Below are 19,889 nucleotides of genomic sequence, written 5' to 3' on the forward strand. Positions count from 1 at the left end.
GCTAGTTGCAATTCTTATAAGCTTTCCTAGGTCAAATTTCCCCTTTCATACACAAGGTAGGTCAATGATCTAATGGTGATTGAGCTCCAAATACTAGTTTATTTTGGAAAATATTGTAATAGCACTTGGAAATAACACTCAAACTGCATTAATTTTAAGACATATTTAAGATGACATATAGCTTTTTCCTATATAGATATACAACAAAGAAAGAAATTTTATGAATTTTAAGCTTCCTAGTTTTAAATAGATATGCATGAAGAACTAGTTACATTTATAGTCACCAGAAGAACTAATGTAAACCTACATGTAATGACCCCAGTTCTCCACATACTTAAATACAACTTTTCAGGCCAACGCTTTAAATGTGATACTTGCAGGATGACTCTTGTCCTCATTTAAACCAGTGCCTGTATTCCCACTGCTTCATGGGACCAAGACTTTTAAGATCAGTTTTAGTAAATCTGTATGTACAATAAGATGATTATTAATGATTTGAAAACTTTGTAAGGAATTACATAAAAGAATTGCAGTATACCTCAGGAAAAAAACCCAAATCGTAGATTCATAGCTACTCTTAGGTCTGTGAACAAAGATGACTACCCAAATGTCTTTAAACAGTGCCAGATGATAAGCCTGGCCTGGGAGCGTGGCTCTCAGTGCCAAGGCTGTCAATCTCCATTGCCCAGACTCATGCTTTTGTTCTCCTGCTCCACCCACAGAACTATTCAAAGTTGAGGAAGTTTTTTGTTTGGTTGCTTGGTTTTTTTCCCCAAAAAGGGAAAAAGGAGACAACAATGAGTTTATCCATCCCACTCTGTGGTTGGATGCTGCCAGGCCAAGGCTTGGTGCATCAGAAAGTTGAGGACCATGAATGCCGAGGGCTACTCCTTCCCTCTGGAAATCAGACCTAACATCATCTCTGGTTTGGCACTGTGAGACAAAATGCCCACATCGAAGGGCGTTATTCTCTGTCAGTGAATTCTCAAGTGCTTGGAAGCAAGTATGAAACGAAAGCTGCTACTGTCCCCATCTCCCGACCACTGGAAAAATAAAAGATTTAAATATAAAACATGGTTGTTTTTTCCGCTCTATAAAATCCATATGAGCTATCATGTTATATATTTTAAATGAGTAATGATTTGTATAATGTCATGACATTCGATATCTGACATGCTAATGGTTATTAAGTCATTACAGTATTTTAGTGTTTACTAAAACTATAGTGGTGGTTAAAGTTAGAGCTATTGTATGAAGTACATAAAAGTGAGATTCAGCTTTATTTAAAAATACAGAACAAATGCACAACCGTTATCCTGTGAAGTACATTTTACAGTAAATGAAGAGCAATGTAATTTCCATCAGAATCTGGAACTAATGTAACTAAAAATATTGCTGCTTACAATTCTATTGTAAAAGTGAAAAAAGAAGCACCATATTCTTAAATATAAGCATTTTTTACATTCATAAAAATTCAAGACTTTTCATTTTGGTAGAGCACTTCAAGGAAATACAAATTTGTGGTTTAAATTGCATCATAGTCATTCTATCTACATTTTAAATGCTCAGCAGCATATAATACAGAAATAATCACTACAATGTACATATGAACAAAAGGAGAAGTTAAAATGCATATGAACAATAATGTTTCTTAAAATGATGCACACATAACTGTTTTTAAAGATATGTAACACGTCTTTCATGCTTTACTTTCTGGTTACACAAAAGAAAAAAGCCCTCCTGAACGTTTAGATCCTTTTATCCTTTGTCCTGACTCCAGCTAAACTTCTACTGGTGAAGCTGGAGTTTACCCAGCACAAGGCTCAATGAAAACATACAAAGACAAAAGAATTTGTCCAATGGACAATAAAAATAATTATATATATACATAGTTCTTTGTAATGCATGTCTGTGCACAGAAATCCTTTGACTTAGCTAATGTTAAGGAGCTTGATTTCTAAAACTGAATGAAAAACAGATCAGGAGATGGTAAAGGCATTATATTCAGGTTTGGAAAGGTCCAACTATTAAAAATGCAGAGGTCCTCATAACATATAGCAGGAAAAAAATACTAAAAGTACAGATACAACTGAATACTAAAAGTACAATCAAATACGAAGATCCTGCACTATGTGAAATACCAACTGCTCTTTCTGTAAAATATGTATTTGCCTAACACTGAGTAATCCCAGCGCTTTCAATGAGCATACTGCAATTTCTATAAAATTCCTGGAAAGTCTAGGAAGAATTAGGGCCCAAGAGCATTATAAGGTGCTTTTATTTTCTTTTTTAATGAAATGAAGTAACACATGCCAGCCATCATGTGAATTTAATTCCTATTTTACAAAATGCACCTCCATATCAAAGGCATCGCACCTGATTAAAACAATTGCACAGTCCCACACAGACACCCTGCACTGTCACGAATTTCACCTGGGCTGTTCAGCTCTCAGTATCAGGATACTAAAAAATCAACGAAAACAGTATGCCTTTTGTTTCTTAATAATTTTTGAGGAAACATGGCTAGTCTCATACATTTAATACCTAATAAAATACAGAATATATATTTAAGCTTTACCAAGTTTATGCCTCTAAATTCATTGTATCATTTGAAGTTTCTGGGTGGCAGAGTTAGATTCTAAAGTAAGTACATAAGTAACCATATATCACTACTATTGACATTTACTACTGATAATTCTCTAACAGCAGGTAATATAATAGATTTAACATATTGTGACATAAACATAATATGACATTTCAGGAATCTAACCGGCACTTGTTGTACAGGTAAAAACATACTATTGTTAACAGAATAGTTTTATCCAGCAGACAATGAAATTTAAGATGCCTCATAAAATTTCCTGTTGCAGAATTAGGACTGGAATACCACAAGAAGATCACTTTAGTTAACATAAATTATACAGAAATGTTATCTCTTATCCCTCAGAACAAAAAGATTTATTTGTTCTTCCTTAAATATTCTTTGGCTACTTTCTTAAATCCAACTAGATAAGAGTAGTTCCACTATCTAAAGGCACATCCAGCATGTACAAACACAAACACGTGTTTTGGGGGATTTTTCTCCACAAAGGAAGGAAAACCCAATAAGCTACCTCCAATAAAAGATATTTTGTATTGACACATACCATTATTATTTGCACAGAACAATTTACAATATCAACAACTATGTTAAAAAATAACAACAACGATTTAATTCCACTGGACTTGTGCTTTCAGCTGCTCCCTCGGCAAATACAGACACACAGCAAACATCAGAACAAAACCAGGATTTGTTCCGTACACGGCACCTGGGTAAGGACTAGCGTGGCTGTCCTTCAGATGGCCTGCTCCTCCAAAGTCCCACTAAAGCATCTGGAATTTTAAGACTGCATATAAAAATACACACCCAAATTACCATAAATATCTTACTTCTGGCTTGTGGTGGTCAGCCACTGACTAATAATGACTTTAGCTATACACACATATAAATAAGCTTTGCACATTTGAAGCAACGAAGAATACCCAATGACTTTCATTTAATTAAATTTTATATCTCATTAGTTAAGTGAATAGTTCCTGTGCTGCAGCTGCTCCCATCTCCCTTAGCAACATTTGTACAGGCACATTCTTTTCTTTTTATGTAATTAATTTCTCTAACAAAGGGGAGAAATATTAATACAAATAAAAGGGGAAACTGTCAATACACAAAGTGCTGACACATCCATTAGGTAAATAAGCTGGAATATTTATTTTCTCTATCCCCAGAAGCCTTAGCTAGCACCTGCTTTAGTCAGAAACTTAGTATATTGACAGTATCCCTTCAAAGGAAAATTCCAGTGCAAGCATAGAAATTATCTTAATCAGTACATCAAAATCACTATGTGCTAATGTCAGACAGATGCAAACACATAGGCAGGCATGCACACATACATTCTATATGATGGCCTTGGAAGGGAATGGCATCTTCCTTGCACATCACAGAACAGCAGCAGTTCGCATCTTGGGGGCCTGGCTCGCCTGCTCTGCAGCATCAGCAACCATAGAAAAAATAAGTCTCTGCTTCCCACACAGCAAGATGTGTAAGGACTTTTGACAGAGCTGTATTTCACTGTAGGCTTGTAAAGATGTGATGCAAAAGCTTTGCCTGAGCACTGCTGACTTGCTCCCACAGCAATGGCATTTTTTGCAGCTGAGGATTCAAGAGTACTGGGCAAAACAGGTTAAGAATGTCCTCTGAAAGTATAACCACTGAAGAAGCCATGCTCTTGATAGAGTTGCAGCTGATCGGGAAAAGCATTAGCTTCTCCATTTCAAATCCTTGTGGGATTAAAAACAACATAACATACATTCATTTACTAAATTTTTTGGTTACTTACACATAAAACCTTTGTTTTGACATATCTAAGAGTTACTATATTGGATTCCTTTCAAGAGCCTGGAAAGTCTTAAATTTCTAGTATTTCAAACAAGAACATGTAGTTCTTTTTTTCATTTCTGGCATAAAAAAGGGCTTCAGTGGAGAAGTACAATTAAAATAGATTTTATATGCATAATTATGTCCAACTGACATGGACAGTTCTTTCATTCACTGGATAGAGGTATTGAAAATTATCAGTAGGTCTAGCAACCGCCCTGAGAATCCCTATCCGTTCCTATCAACCAAATATTTACTTAGTATAGCATCTACTTGTATTAGTCTAATATGAGATTTGAATCTTTGTTTAATGGCATTTGTAAAACAGTGATCAATTGTGGAAAGAAGTGGCTATAACATGACCAATTTTGGATGGATTCGGATATATTAAAAAACAGTATTTTATTGCCACCTACACTATAGTTTCTCCTCATCCTGTCTCATCCATTTCTAAGGACCACCAATCATTAGAACAACAGTCCCTAAATGCAGTTGCATTTAGAGGATGTATACGCTTGAACCTCCGTTAAGAGGTAGGTGTTACACCTATTTCATGCCTCTCAGATTTTCAGATAGCTTCTCCTAATTCTGAGTAGCCAGTAGAGGACACTTGTGCACCAGCACACGTCTGTCCTCCCGCTGCGGCTGGCACTGCAGGACCCTCTCCTCCCAGTTCAAACTGGGAAGAAAGGATCAGGCTGGAAACCTCAGACCTGCTCCACGGTGGAATATAAGCCCACTGCAGGGTTCTCCATTGAGAAACACTTCTCCTGCCCTTCAACATTTAGGCATGCTACTCTCTTACAAGAGCAGAAGTTGTTTTAAGATTAAAAAGCATGTATCTATTGCTGTGAAAAAGAACAGGAGACAGAAGCAGCTTAACTAGTTTCTTTTTTTTTTTCCTTTTTAATTTTTTTTTTTTTGTGAAATTCTAGCCATTATAAGGTGCTTTTCACAGTCAACAAACAAACATAGTGACATAGCTTTCACTGTGCTCCACTCTCAAAGGATCTAAAGTTTTTATATACCTACCAGCAGAGATTAATACCAATGATTAGTACTGACAACAGATTGCAACTCTCCATGACAAAGTCCAAGACAGTTCTTACTTTAGGCAAGTTATTTTTATAAATACATTCTTGAAAAATAACTTCGTATTTTGGAATCCTTCATGGGACTTGAGCCTGCTACTTGCTAAGAAAGGCTGTTAAAATACCTGGGTACCTTTGACAAGTAACATTACTTTTATGTTGAGAGAAGAAAGGTTTCCATTTTCACTAGCTTTAAAGAAAAAAAAAGTACTGCTGCAAAAAATCAGTTCTTTACATAAACTAGCTTTTGGACTTCCTACCAACTTGAATGGATTTGTAGATGTAGACTTGGCTTACAAAAACCTGCTGTGCTAACATATGTTTAAGGCTTAGTTGAAGTGCTGAAATACTGTTTTGACAAGGATTTTTTCCAAAGCCTGGGCCTCTGATTTTTTAACTTCCCCTTCTATTTGAAAAGAAGGCCGGGATTTTGTGCATTAACTTTTCTGAGGAGAAGCAATGTGTAACAACTGATCTCAGAATTATCAGCTCTGGCACATAATAAAGGAGAAGAAAGTATGGTTGGAACAAAGGAGTAGTAAGGAGGAAAACTTGATAACTGCTGTATGTAAGTACCCAATTATGTAGTCAGGGATAAAATCCTGGCCGTTCTGAAATCAAAAGCATAATACTTGCTAAATCATATACGAATGTCACTGTCAATACTGTGACCTATAGATTAGTTGGAGTCTCCTTCTCTGAAAATATTCACACATTCCTGTGCGATCTGCTATAGGTGAACCTGCTCTAGCAGGTGGGTTGGACTAGATGATCTCCAGAGGTCTCTTCCAACCCCCACCGTGCTGTGATTCTGTAATTATTTCCCAGATGCTTTTGCAGAAAACAGCATAGCTCTTCTTGGAAGTATTATTTTATACACACAGTATCTCTAAAAGGAAAGGAATTCACATAAGCAGAAATCTTGAATACTATTTAGAGGGACTAAAAGTGTTTGAAGTATCTTCACTGTTTGAGCTCTCCATGACTACAGATTAGTAAGGGTAAGCAATTATTTCTTTTTATATAAATACACGATGCTCTACTTTTTGCGAAGTATCAGATGCGTACAATTACCATTTGTTTTGCACATACTTTCCAGGCCTGTCTGCAATTTATCTCCTCTGAGAATTACTTCTGTAGAAAAAAGAGAGCTATTAGATTGTGACCAAAACTTGCAACAGAGGTAAGGAGAAGGTACAAAAGGCACTTGTGTTCACAATGCAGTGTCAAACATTCAGAAATTCTTGCAGGCTGTTCTAAAATTCTTCATATTCTGTGATTGGCAGTGATTTTGGATGACAATGCATCCAAAATTTTTGCTTGCCAAGGGGTACTCCTCATTTGTTTTTTAATTTAAATATTAATCTCCATGCTGTCAGTTCCGCAGTGATGAAGATGGGTTAGCAGCTTGTCCAAAACATCAGCCAGGCCTTGTAGTAAACACTTGCAATAAGCAGAAAGCTTTTGAAATTTCAGTCTGCAAGTAAAATGTCAATTTAAGGTTTAAAAGACTTGCATGTTTTTAGAGACTAACATTCACTTGTCCTCTCACGTGCAAGAAACTGATCACTTTCATTTGCATTTTCAGGTTCATCCACTTCTTCCACAGGGTCCTTTTCTTGCAACCCACTATTTTCTGAACAAGAATCATCATCTCCATCGCTATGATGACCTTCAAGACTGTGCCTGATGCCATAAGCAAAGTAAATGAGGAAGCCTTGTGAAAGGAAAGAAGAGTTAATAGGGTTTTCGGGCATGCAGTGCATTAAAAAGTAGTTAGATATTACTCTCTGACTGAACATATTTTCCCAAAAAGGTTTCCTCTTCAGGTATCTGAATTAAAGGTCATGCTTTGGGTCTTCCTGTTTCTATGGAAAGTGCAGGCACTAAATTACAGTGCATCACTGCTGTGTAAATGAATGCTCTAACAGGTCATGGAAACTACTATCTCTAATTTATGTCTAGATGGAATTAATGCAATTTTCTATATCTTAAAGGAGAATGAGTGATGTGCTGGGAAGAAAACTGTTACAAAGAGGTCTCCGCAAAATTGTGGCTATACTTATTAGTAAAAAAAAATGTGGCTTATTCGAATTAGTCCTATAACTTTGATTCTTCCAATTACTGCAAACCGTATTTGCAGTTTTGGCTGCATATATATACCCCTTCTGAGGCATACTCTTGTTTTGATCAGAAATATTAGCTGACTTATTAAAACACAGACTTTTGTTCAGATATTTAAAGCAAGATAAGAAATTGTTCTGAGATTCAGTCTTAACATAAGAGGTGATTGAAATGAACAGAAGTACCTACCAAGTGCCATCCAGAAGCTAAATCTGATCCAGGTGTCTCCACTTAATTGTACCATCAAGTAAATATTTACCAGAATACTTAATGATGGCAAAAATGGCAATAGTGGAACCTAAAAGGAAATATTTAATATGTCTGTAGCATTAAATGTCATTTCTTGCATGTCACACTTCAGTTATACAACACGAAGTAGAGGTGACACATTTATTCACTAAAAACAATAGGAAAAATTTCTTCTTGAAATACAGTGAAATTTTCTTTCTCACTGGGTTTAACCACTGTTTTCTACGTATCTTAAACTTGTAAAATAAATTATTTTAAAAATACATTATCTAAGGCTGTGCACAAAAACTTTCCAGTTTGTGCTGAACATATACTAATGAATTCCTGGATCTACAGTGGAAAAATATTATTTGTATATTTTTATATATCACTTGTTTCTGAACTGCCCCTGCAGTTCGACCAGATTCATTGACCTTCAATGGTATTACCTCCATTATTGCCATTAAATACTCTACTAAATAAATGATCTTAAAACATAAGTGAAAGCTCAAAATGAAAGTTTTTTTATACTCTGGGAGGTCCAAGCTGTATTGTGGTCCAAACCACTGCACACAACACAGACAAGTAACTGCACACTAATCCGTTTCTGAATTATTTTCTGGTTTCTAAGCACTTAAATTGAGGTTTAAAATTACGTGTGTGTCAGCAATGTGTACTTTGTGGATGTGACTAAAAGAATACCTAGGTCTGTGTTGCCAGATCCATTAGTTGTAACAGCAGCTGCCCACACCATCAGTGGTACAGCCATTTTCTGCAGCCATGCTCCTAATGCATGTCACACATTCAATCTGTGGGCAATGAAACCCTTTCTTGAGTCCTGAGAAGACCTGAACTTGGAGTGCACATGCCAATGATGCAGCTGTGAGCGTCTGCTACACTTCCCTTCACCAAAAACTCTGCAATAGTGGCAGTGCAGTAATGAAAGAATGCCTGAAAAAGGACCATCTCTCTCTCCCTCTGCCCCGCTCCCACTTGTTCAAATCCATCCAAACCTTTCATTAGATAATAACATAGAGATAATGTTATTCACCATAAAGGCCACTTTCTGCTGGTTCTGAGGCTGCCTTTGGATGAGGAGAACAGTAACTATGAAGGATGCCACCAACACAGCAAGAAGGCCGATGCTCCAGGGCTCCAAGTTAGCAATGAAATGAATCCCATACGTAGTGAGGACACTCAAGCAACAAACCAAGAAAGCTGTGTGAAAAAAAAAGTGATGGAGAGGTTACTTAATCTCTGCATTGAAGAGGAAGTGACTTTTAAGAAGAAAAATAGCACGTCTTCAGTATGAAATGTTATCATGAAAACGGTTAATTAAAAGAAAATCTAGTAGACTACAAGTTAGATCCATCAAGAAGTATAAAAGCATTCTGCAGAATGATACATTAATTATGACTGAAAGAAGGCAGGTTATTACAGGATTTTTAATTTTGTCTTTACTAAAATTCCATTATTTATGTTAATGCATTATATGAGTTTGGACAGCTGAATACTTACCTAACAGACTCACTAAAAAGTTAACAGTAGTTGCAGTCTGCTCTGTAGGGAAACTGGATGGATTAATCAGGGCCTGAAGACTGCAGTGATTCTCTTGTATCATATTTATCTGTGATTCACTTACTGCAGATTCCCTTTCAGATGCAGCCAAAGCTGCTTTATCTGGAGAATATTTTGGTTGCTCATAGGTTAAATTGGGTTGGTACCTATGCAAGAAAAACCAGCATAATAAAAAAGTAAAGTTTACTTTGGGTTTTGAAGCAATATGACTCTAGGAAAGTATTTAAATACTAAATTCTTTGCAGTAGAGATTTAGAATTTCCCAATTTATAACCACACTGCAACATCATATATTATGAGTCACTACACATATAAACAAACTATGGAAACTCACTTTTTTTGCTGAGTTTAGGGATTTTTAGGGAAGTTTTTTAAGCTATGTTACTGCACCAGTGGGTCAGATAAATGACCAGTCTTGTATAAAAAAAGGGGACTGGAACTGGTGATCAATGGCAGGGAAGGGTAGGGAAGCTTTTCAGCAGTAGCAAGTTCATTCTGACTTGCTTCCCATTCTGCAAGAGACCTCCTTACTGGCATAAACTGAAATTTTACATCTGCTTTGTTAGAATTTAAGTCTATTTTTAAAATTCTTACGTTAACTAAGTTACTATGGGATAAAATAGTCTTCTCTTTTGAAGCATAAACTATGGCATCATGGAATTTGAGCTGAATTTAAGCTGTTATACTTTTTGAAAATAATTACTTAGCCTTAAGTAACTTTTAAGTTAAAAAGAGTAATACATAGTAAAGTGAGCTGTAGCTACCAATATATCAATATTATTCTGTAGCTATAAAAACAGAGCGGATACCAGAGTTTTACTGACAAGTATTTATAATCTCACTCATTGAGAGATAATATTTGCACTCTCTTCTAGGGCTCCCACACGTCGAAACTCTTGTCTGGTCTTATGTTTCTGACTAGGCTAATACAAAGCAATTATTTGAACTAGCTCATCCTATGACCTCCCTAGAACACTTACATCTTTCGCATACATCTCCCACAATGTAATAGGCCAGATGTGCAGCACAGATTATATTCATATCAAAATATCATTCACTGAGTTTTGGACACGAGTTACATCTAATATCTTTGGGACTAATGCTTGGACCAGTACATCTCCTGGAACATAAAAGGTATCTAGATTTCACATGAGGCTTTGACTTGACTGCTATACTGGTATCACAATATATCAGTGTTTTCTTTGATTGATCAATGTTTCTTAGTAATTGTTTATATGTGTACAGCTATTTTTTAAACATTTAGCTATGTAGCAAAAAATGTACACTGTAAATGCCACTTCTGACCAGTGCAAAATAAAACAAAGTAGAATACAACGGATGTTTTTGACTCACCATGCTGGTTTAGCTAAAATTGAGTTAATTTTCTTCATGCAGTTAGAATGTTTTCTTTTTAGTAGCTAGCACAGTCTTTTGGTTTGGATTTAGTGTGAGACTAATGTGATAACACTGCTTTTTCCATGGAATAGAGTCAAGGTTTGTTAGTTTGGGTTTTGGTAGCTAGATGTGTTTGGAAGTTGGTATGAAAAGAATGTAAGAACTCACTGATATTTTGGCTGTTGCCAAGGAGACCGAGGACCCTTCTAGCTGCAGGTGCAAATAGCAGCTGGGGGGAGAATAACAGGAGAACACCTAGACTGACAGCCAGGTTGGTCAATGAAATATTCCATATCATTAGCATCATGCTTCATATATAGCTGGCGTTGGCTTTTCCAGGTTATTACTTCTGTTCCATTCGAGAACTTGTTTGGCTTTTGCGACTCATTAGTCTGCTGTTTGCTGGTTTGGGGTTTTTTTTGGCCTTTTGGCCAATTGCCTTTTTCCTCTCTTGCTGGGACTGGCTGTTTGGGACCAGCGGTACTTTCTCGTCCAGGACTGGCTGGTCGGCGCAACTGGAGTTCACGACCAATTGCGTTGAGTATCACTATTTATATTTATTATTAGTCTTGCTAAACTGTTCTTATCTCAACTGATGAGTTCCTCTCTTCCCTTTCAGTTCTTTCCCCCATCCCGCTTGGGGAGGGGGGAGGTGAGCGAGGGGTTGCTGTGGTTCTAGTTGCTGGCTGGGGTTAAACCATGACACTCACCTAAGAATGAGGACACAGGCTGCCACAAGTGAATAAGCGAGAAGCGTACCAATAGACATCATGTCCACTAAAGCCTTTAGGTCAAACAGAAATGCCATTATAGCTAAAAAAGAAAAGAAAATGCAACATTTGTATGAGGCTGACATATTAAGCGCTAAGATTTTAAAATCTGTCCATAGTGTAACTTTACATTGTTTTACTGACAACAGTATGAGTGCAATCATGGTAATAATTGAAAACACATTTTTGAAGTCATCGCCAACACTCTCAAACCTAATTCCCTATGACTGGGAATCTCATTCATATAGATATGCACTGATGAGCCATACAGTCACGCTGCTTAATAAATCAATACATATTGGACTTATCTGGACAGAAGTATTTGTACACGTGGCTTGTTGAATTTGGGCCACATTGAAAATACATTTTTATAGATAAGGTTCAGATCCTGCCACAGAATCTCACCAAAGCTGAGAGGATGGCTCCCACTGCAAAACTGGGGAACAACGGTCTGATCCAGTAAGTCGCCGGCACGTAAAATTTCCACTGATCTGAGAAAGAGTTCTATGTGAAGAGGACTTTCAGGAGTTGTCATGAAAAAAATAGTTTTGTAGGATTTTTTAAAATTTATTATCTTACTAAAAAAAAAGTTAAGTTCAAGTGGCCTTTAGGAAAGGCCATAAAAATCTCACAAGATTTAATATTCTTAAAATCACTGAAATCAGAGGCAGAAACTTCTATGATACTGAGAGCAATCATAGCAGTCTTTGTATTTATAAAAGCTAATGCCACATTCTTTTGGAGATTCTGGAATGTCTCTTTTTGTCTATGCTGCTTGCACACAGACACACATAATTCATAAAGAAATTAGCACAAGCCATCACTAAATGAAAGGCTACTGCTAATTCATTTGAAATATATGTGGTCAAAGAACCTCTTAAAATACTTATATTTTATTAACATTATTGAGATGTATAAAGAATCTAAAAATGTTTACATTTTGAATCACCAGTAATCTCAACATTAAAAGAAACTATTAAATGTAGCCTTTATGCACTGTACGTATATGCACAGACAATTTTTTCTACATTCAGAAATATATATAATATGTATGTTACGTGTTTGTTAATATATTTGTAGACAGGTGTATAAGCACACAAACACACATTCCCCTGGTTTTTGACCCTGAAGGAGAAAGCAAAATGTGATTTTGTTACAGAAGTTTTATTTCACCTGTGAGTCTCGTCTTCCAATGAAGGAAGGAAGACCATCCTGTTTAATGACAGTGGATGTTCCTAAATCAAATAAGTAATTTACAGAATATATTTCTGAATACCTCACTGCTTTGCATGCTCAGAAGAGCACAGGCAAACAAAGCTGAGGAAGAACAGAACCTACTATATCCTCACATACAGTAGCTATATTTAATTTTCAATCCTAGCTTCGAAAGGCTACTTTGTAGTCCAGAATATTCTTTTGTATTAAAACCAAACTGAAAAATGCCTGTAAGTTTTTGACTAAGAGAAAAAAAGACACAGTATTGCTTTTCCACCTCTCTTAATTCTAAGCCAGGAAACAATGGTATTAATAGATCAATTTATGGTGAAGAAACCTTGGACTGACACCAAAACATTTTGCCACGTGCAGAGTTTTGGAATAGTGATTACCACATGTGAGAAGGTAAGTCACAGTAATAACATGACAATTGCCTCAGCTGCAGGCTTGGCCTGATAACTTTAATTAATGGGCTAAACATCTACTCTCCTTAACATTTCTTAAAGCTATGAAACTATCCATGCTATGAACTAATAGAAAAGTTAGATAACATAAGCTGTTGCACACATCCATAACTGCTCTGGCAAAACTATTTATGACCACAAGTTGCCAAATGTGCAATTTCTTTTTTTAAATAGAAGAAGAAATGACTCCTCCTCCAGCAGTAAATAAAGCTGTCTTCAGGTGAGTTGTTGACACACCAAATTCCCCAAACTGTCTACAAGCAGTAAAAGTGACGGCTGCTGCCTAGCTATACCAGTCAGTTTACCGGCTGAATAATATGTTTCTCTTTCTCTTCATCGTTACTGTGATTTCAGATAAAGATGATTATTTAATCCCAAATAATTGCACTTCCAAATTATCATAGGGGAATATGTCATTATTATAAATTAAAATAATACAAAGTCAAAACAATAACAGTGATTCTAAGCAATTTATTTGTACTCTGACCAAAGAAAAGGAAACTGATAATAATGCTTCATGTGGGAACTGTCCAGATAATGACTGTGTCTTCCCACATTATTGTCAAGTACATGGTGTGAGCAGTTCCAGTCTGGTGGTATCTGAGGATGATTCTGATTATAAAGAATAATACTTTAGTCTCAGTTCTGAACCTTTTATTTGATATCAGTTTTAGCCAGGGTTTCCAGATGTTATAAGGCATGTTTGTCACATTTGAATTACATTTAAGACTTATCTATTTGCCTTTCAGTTAAATATTTCTAGAGCTTCCGGTTTTCCTGGAAACAGACATCCCACTCAATGACAACAAAATTTGGGCACAGCTACATGTACCTCTGCACGAAGTATGGATAAAAGTGGAACAATTTTATGTTAAAAATTTCTCTTTGTGAAACATTAAGAGTTGGCAACAGCTCCCAAAATGCTGTTTTGCTAAAATATACCTAGGCATGTATGTGCATACATATAATTGCATACACATATGCGCATACACATGTAACTCCCCAACACACACACACACACATACCCCTCAACTCACAATTGGGTAAGCCTACACAAAACCAGAATCATTTTCTTTAGAATAAATTTTAAAAGTCTTTGTGTTTTACACAAAAGTTGATCCTGCTGCAAATGTAGATTTTTTTTTCTCATGTCTCACAATAAAAGCCACAGTTATTTTCCCCCCTTACAGGTGTGATATAGAGACAGACAAGGAAACCCTGTAAGTAGAGCATCAGCCTAAGGGACCCAGATTAAGTAACAAGCTTATTCACAATACAAGAGGCCAATATAAATTAAAAAAAAAAAAAAAAAATCATTTTGAATTCTGTGGCATTAAGGACACCACTACCACCATGATTGGCATGATCTGGAGTTCTTACACCCTTTGATTACTCCGTAATTTTATTCCCACTGTACATGCAAGGGAAGTTAACAAGCAGCCCTTTTCAAAAATATAAAGTACCATGCACGTGCATAGAGTGTTTAAATCTCAGTTTTAAGTAACACGGGCTTTGAAGAGCTTACCAGAGATGACCCCTGCTGTCAAGGTGGCAGAAACTGGTGCCTGCCTCTTACTCACTTTGGCAAGAAAACTAAAGAGTAAACCATCGCGTGCCATGGCAAACAGAATTCGGGGCAAAGGAAACATAGAGCCGAGAAGACTAGAACAGAAAAATGTATAGTTCAAATACAGGTTATCAAGAGCACAATGCTTTACTGGTAAACCCAACTATACAAAAAGAAAGCTTGGAAGAGTTAATGGGTTTAGGTTTAGTTTTGATGTAGGCTCTGTGTTGCTGCTTTTTTTGTTTGTTTGACTGATGTTCTTGGTTTTGGATTGTTGTTTATTTTGAACCTAGGCTTTGTAGTAATTGATATTAACCAACAAATACAAAATCTGTGATAAAGTTTTACTGGTAGCCTGCTTTACCTGGCAACAATCAGATTTGATCATTTCAGTCCAAAGCAAATCAAAGCTGCACAACAGTGGTTTATTATGATATATGCAACGTGTTTAGCAGTGCACCTTTCTTCACAAGGATCAACTCTTAGTCTCACCTGCTACTGCACCAGACGATAGAGTAGCAACTAGTGGGGTCTTCGTTTTGGAACTGATTTGAGCTAGACATTTGAAAAGCAAGCCATCCTTCGCCATAGCATAGATTACACGCGGCATTGGGAAAATGGATCCAAGAAGACTGAGTAAAAAGCAAACACATGCAACATGGCAAACACAGTTCATGCAGAGTTCTATCATGGACAAGATAAACAATGTTAATTAATGGTATGTATAGAAACAAAAATTATGATTGTAAGATGAAACCAGAAAGCCCCAGAGCCCAAGATACTACAGATCAGACACAAACAGAAATTTCTGTTTCCCTGTAAAGTCGATAGCTTTTTTTTCTTTTAATTTAGGTAATGGAATTACTTCATTAGAGAGAATTAGCAAAATAATTCACGCCTTCACTGTAGCTCTTGGGTATTAGTGGACCAGGGACATGTTCCAGGTCACACTAACTATGCAATTAAGCTGTAGTATTCCTGGAGAAAGTCAATCAGACAGCAGCAGCAAACCAATAAGCATTAGCAGCATCTCTTACATGCTACATTTCCATGTGAGGCTGCTGATTAACAGTAATCCAAAGTAAGCACCATACAGTTATACCCAGGCACATTATTTTTTTTTATTAAAGCACCTCTAGCCAAGCTTCATTAAGATTGTTCCTTTTCTTGAAGAAGTAAAGCTAATTAATTTAGACTTGTTATTAGCAGAACACAAAAAGCTTTTAAGATGTTGATAACTCAAAGCTCTTTTTAAACATACTTCTTAAATCAGGTGGTTTCTTTCCCTCAAAGTAAAATATTGTATTTAAGAAAACCAAAACCACTGAAAGGATGAAGGGCAAAATCATAGCCAGTATAACCTCTGCGGCAAGCACACTAGTTTTTAACCAGGTGAATGGTTGCCTTTCTTACTTTAGGGAGTTAACTATATCCCTTACAGAAGGCACAGTTTTTACATACCACAGATACTAAGTACCTCTAGTAATGCTTGTGAGACATGTGACACACATGACAAACATGACACACATGAGAGAAGTTTCATTGCATATTTTGATGCATGAATGTCCCTTCTAAAAAAAAAAAAAGTTTCCTAAATCAGGGTGACAATTGATTTTTCAAATAAGGATACCGTTAAAACCCATTGCCAATTTTTTTGCTGTTGTGGCTTTGTAAAATTTATTTATCCTACCCCTCTTTAAGTACATTCACATAAATAACAGAAATATTAACGAACACCTTTACCCTGAGGTAACAAGTTCACAACATAACATAATAAGAGGTAACTATGTGGACTAAAAGCAATGATCCCAACATTTTTTCATAATTCTACCTGTAAACTGAGGAGTATGAAATATAATTTTCTTTTTTCTTTTCTAAACTGACATCAGTCAAGAGACGGAGGATTAACCTCTCCACATAAGTAAGTACAATTCTTCAGAATACACAAGAAAAAGAGACCAACAGTTCAAATTTCTGAAAAAGCATGTTACCACCTCAGTTCATTTTGTTTTCCAGTATTGATTTCTTTAATCTAGTTTCTGCTTATATATCACTTCCACTATTTATCAATATATAGGAAAAATTCAATAAAATGCTTCAAACTGAGGGGACCGTGACAACTAGACAGAAAATAACTAAAAGCCCAGAATGAACTGTCTAACTATGACATTCTTCAGTCAGCCCTACAAGTCTTTTAATGTCATTCTGGAACTCTTTCCTTTTTCTGTCCCATCCTACATTAAAATATTCCTTTCCTTTACATCATTGTCCACAGTCAGCCTTCAGACTAATGCTTACAGGGTTATCTCAGAGCACTGTTCGCATTAGCGCTTAACCAGGCATGCTGTTTTCCTTTGTGAAGAGGCAGCTGGTATTTTTTCCACTGAAGCTCACGTAAATGGCTTTTCACCTACATAAGCTCAGGTAGAAAACTGGCATCAGCATTTTTCTATCCCTAAATTCAAGCGTCAAGCAATACGTTCTATTCTATGGAAGTTTTTATACCACATTACAATTGGGGTATAATATATATGAACACATACTAATTTATCTCATGCCCTCCTTGATCTTTTTAATCAAAATAACCTGTTAAGTTACAGTTACATCCACAGTTTCACACAGGGGAATAAATTACCACATTTTCTCAGCTGTAATCTACATCTCAAGTACCCACACAGAACCACAGGAAGAGATCATGTCAGAAGACTGACTACTGGAAGAAAACAGAGACAGGCAAAGAAGATGAGGAGTGGAGATAGTTATTCATCTCTTCAATTTTGCCTGCGTATACACAGAGCCCATAACGCTGCTGAGCCATTGGGAGTGGACAACAGGGAAGGACAAAATGGATGAGGTTTACTTTATTATTTATTAAGGTAACTTGCAGGTCATATGTCTGAAAATAAATATTTTAATTAAAAAACTTCTGGGTGATAAGCCAAAGAGGTAGAGTTCAATAACAGTGCAGTTTAAAAAAAGGATCTTAAATTAATGCACCTACTGTGGTCAAGACCTGCTTAAGTCTAAAACATGCTTATAATACTTATTGCATGAACTGAGCCTTCAAAATGAACGCATGAACATTAAATGTCATATATTATCCATCAGCTTTTCCCAATAAAATTTATATTTCAAAGTCTTTACCTTGTGGACAATGCACAGAGGGATCCCACAGCTACAACATATTTTGCAGGACCCCATCCAACATATTCAAATGCTACTGGCAGAGGACTTTTCTCGTCTAGTAGATAGTATGGCATCATAAGTGTCAGTGCAGCTGAAACCCCAAAATAGGCCACGAAGCAGACAAGCAGGGACACCACAATTCCTATGGGTATGGCTTTCTGAGGATTCTTGACTTCTTCTCCTGAAAAAAGGAAAAAAATACCCCACCAAAAATTCTTACTCATTTCCACCTTCAGCTTTAAAAGATAACATCAAGGATAAATCATTTGTTAATCTAAGCCATAGAAATCATATTTGTAACAGAAGTTTTGAAAATCTTTATATAAACAGCTCAGTGACACAGAACAAAACTCAGTATTTTGTTGCCAGAAATAGCATTAAAAACAGAGGTAAACTAAAGGACATAAAATACACTGTTTATCTAGAATACTCAAAGCCCATAATTTCTAGTTATTTACCTACAATTTCTAAGTTAAATGAACTCATTCCCTATCAGCCATATATAAGCCAGCTTTTAGGAGAGATACCTCATCCCAGAGAATTGTAAAAGTGAGCAGGTGATTAACATGATTTGGGCAGAAAAAACTGTATACTGGACACTTCCCAGACTTAGAAAGCAACCATTAAATTTCTCTAGAACAGGAACAAAATAAGTAAAATCTCCTTCCTCCCAGAATGAGAGCCACCTGCAGGAATGAACTCAGACTCATTCTACATGGACTGAAGGAGGTTTCGGAGAAAGCAAAGGACCAACAGTAGACAGATTGTTATGTTGTTTGTGTGGGGTTTTCTAACAAAAAAGCATGTGATACATATATACTTCTACATGTACACACACATATCAATACTATACCAGTTGTTGCAATGCAGTCAAATCCTACAAATGCATAAAAACATGTTGCAGCACCAGCCAATGTTCCTGTGAAACCATATGGCATAAATCCTCCGCTCCCATATAAACTTGTCACGTTCTCATAGGATGAGAAATTCCTATAAAGAACAAAAATACAGCAGAAGAATAACGTTTGTTGTTGTTATTGCTAGGACAAACACACGCATCCTCCTCTCCTACCATTCTGGAAAAACATGTTAAAATGTTCTTTGTCAAGACGGAGTTCTGCTTTACAAAACTGCATGAGAAGACATTTTTATGTCAGTGCTTGTAAGAAAGACAAAAATAAGAGTACATGGAAGAATACCTGAATCAAGGAACTATCATCACACTCACTTTGCAGTTTGCAGCAAAACATACTAAAACACTAATGGTGTAGTCAACTCTTGCTGTCATACTCACATACTGCAGTTCATACAATATATGGCTTAAGCCAGTAACCTCTTAAATGGCTACAGACAAAAGTATTGAAATAAGATGATTTTTTTAAAGGAAACTACAAACAAATAATAGAAAACTATTTTTAAGGGAATAATATTTTATCGTCCCAACAACAAAGGTATTAGTTGATACATTACTTACAATACCACAAAAGCAAGTATAATGGAAAATTGCTTGGAAGATGAGCAAGTGAATTGATTTTTAAAGAAAGTAATTACTTTGTTACTGCAGTAAGGTTTATGAGATATTCTTCACTTATTTTCCAGTTGTAAGGATCTCCTTTCACAAAACCAGAAATCACAACGAAGATTAGGACCAAGATGTTAACAGCAGTGAAAACTTTATTCACCCATGCAGATTCCTTTACTCCAAAGGACAAAAGACCTAGAAAGTAAAAATATTTTATAGGTGTGAATGGTCCCTTAAGCTAATAAAATGGAATTTTAAAGAAGATACACATGCAAATGCTGTGAATAATACTTAAAAAATAGCACTGGCTTTTATACTTTCAAAAAGCAGTAGAA

General features: G+C 36.1%; 1 protein-coding gene across 8 annotated transcripts in view; it reads right to left on the bottom strand.

The window, feature by feature from the left end:
• Positions 1-1,500: 1,500 nt before the first annotated feature.
• The window catches only part of SLC7A2 (solute carrier family 7 member 2), a 57,264-nt gene continuing 38,875 nt past the window's right edge, over positions 1,501-19,889 (bottom strand). For 4 of the 8 annotated variants that reach the window (XM_065633722.1, XM_065633726.1, XM_065633721.1 and 1 more), the window contains 9 exons: positions 19,584-19,749; positions 18,886-19,022; positions 17,991-18,213; positions 14,805-14,941; positions 11,541-11,643; positions 9,376-9,581; positions 8,909-9,075; positions 7,819-7,927; positions 1,501-7,222 (listed from right to left, as the gene is read on the bottom strand). In XM_065633722.1, the coding sequence (XP_065489794.1) occupies positions 7,035-7,222; positions 7,819-7,927; positions 8,909-9,075; positions 9,376-9,581; positions 11,541-11,643; positions 14,805-14,941; positions 17,991-18,213; positions 18,886-19,022; positions 19,584-19,749 (1,436 nt within the window). In that variant the 3' untranslated portion in view covers positions 1,501-7,034. Of the gene's footprint in view, positions 7,223-7,818; positions 7,928-8,908; positions 9,076-9,375; positions 9,582-10,998; positions 11,060-11,540; positions 11,644-14,804; positions 14,942-15,338; positions 15,479-17,990; positions 18,214-18,885; positions 19,023-19,583; positions 19,750-19,889 lie in introns of those variants that run through there. The other 4 variants (XR_010606113.1, XM_065633725.1, XM_065633728.1 and 1 more) reach the window with 4 other exon arrangements.

Source organism: Caloenas nicobarica, chromosome 4 (assembly GCF_036013445.1).
Source record: "Caloenas nicobarica isolate bCalNic1 chromosome 4, bCalNic1.hap1, whole genome shotgun sequence".
In the NCBI taxonomy this organism is placed as follows: Eukaryota; Metazoa; Chordata; class Aves; order Columbiformes; family Columbidae; genus Caloenas; species Caloenas nicobarica.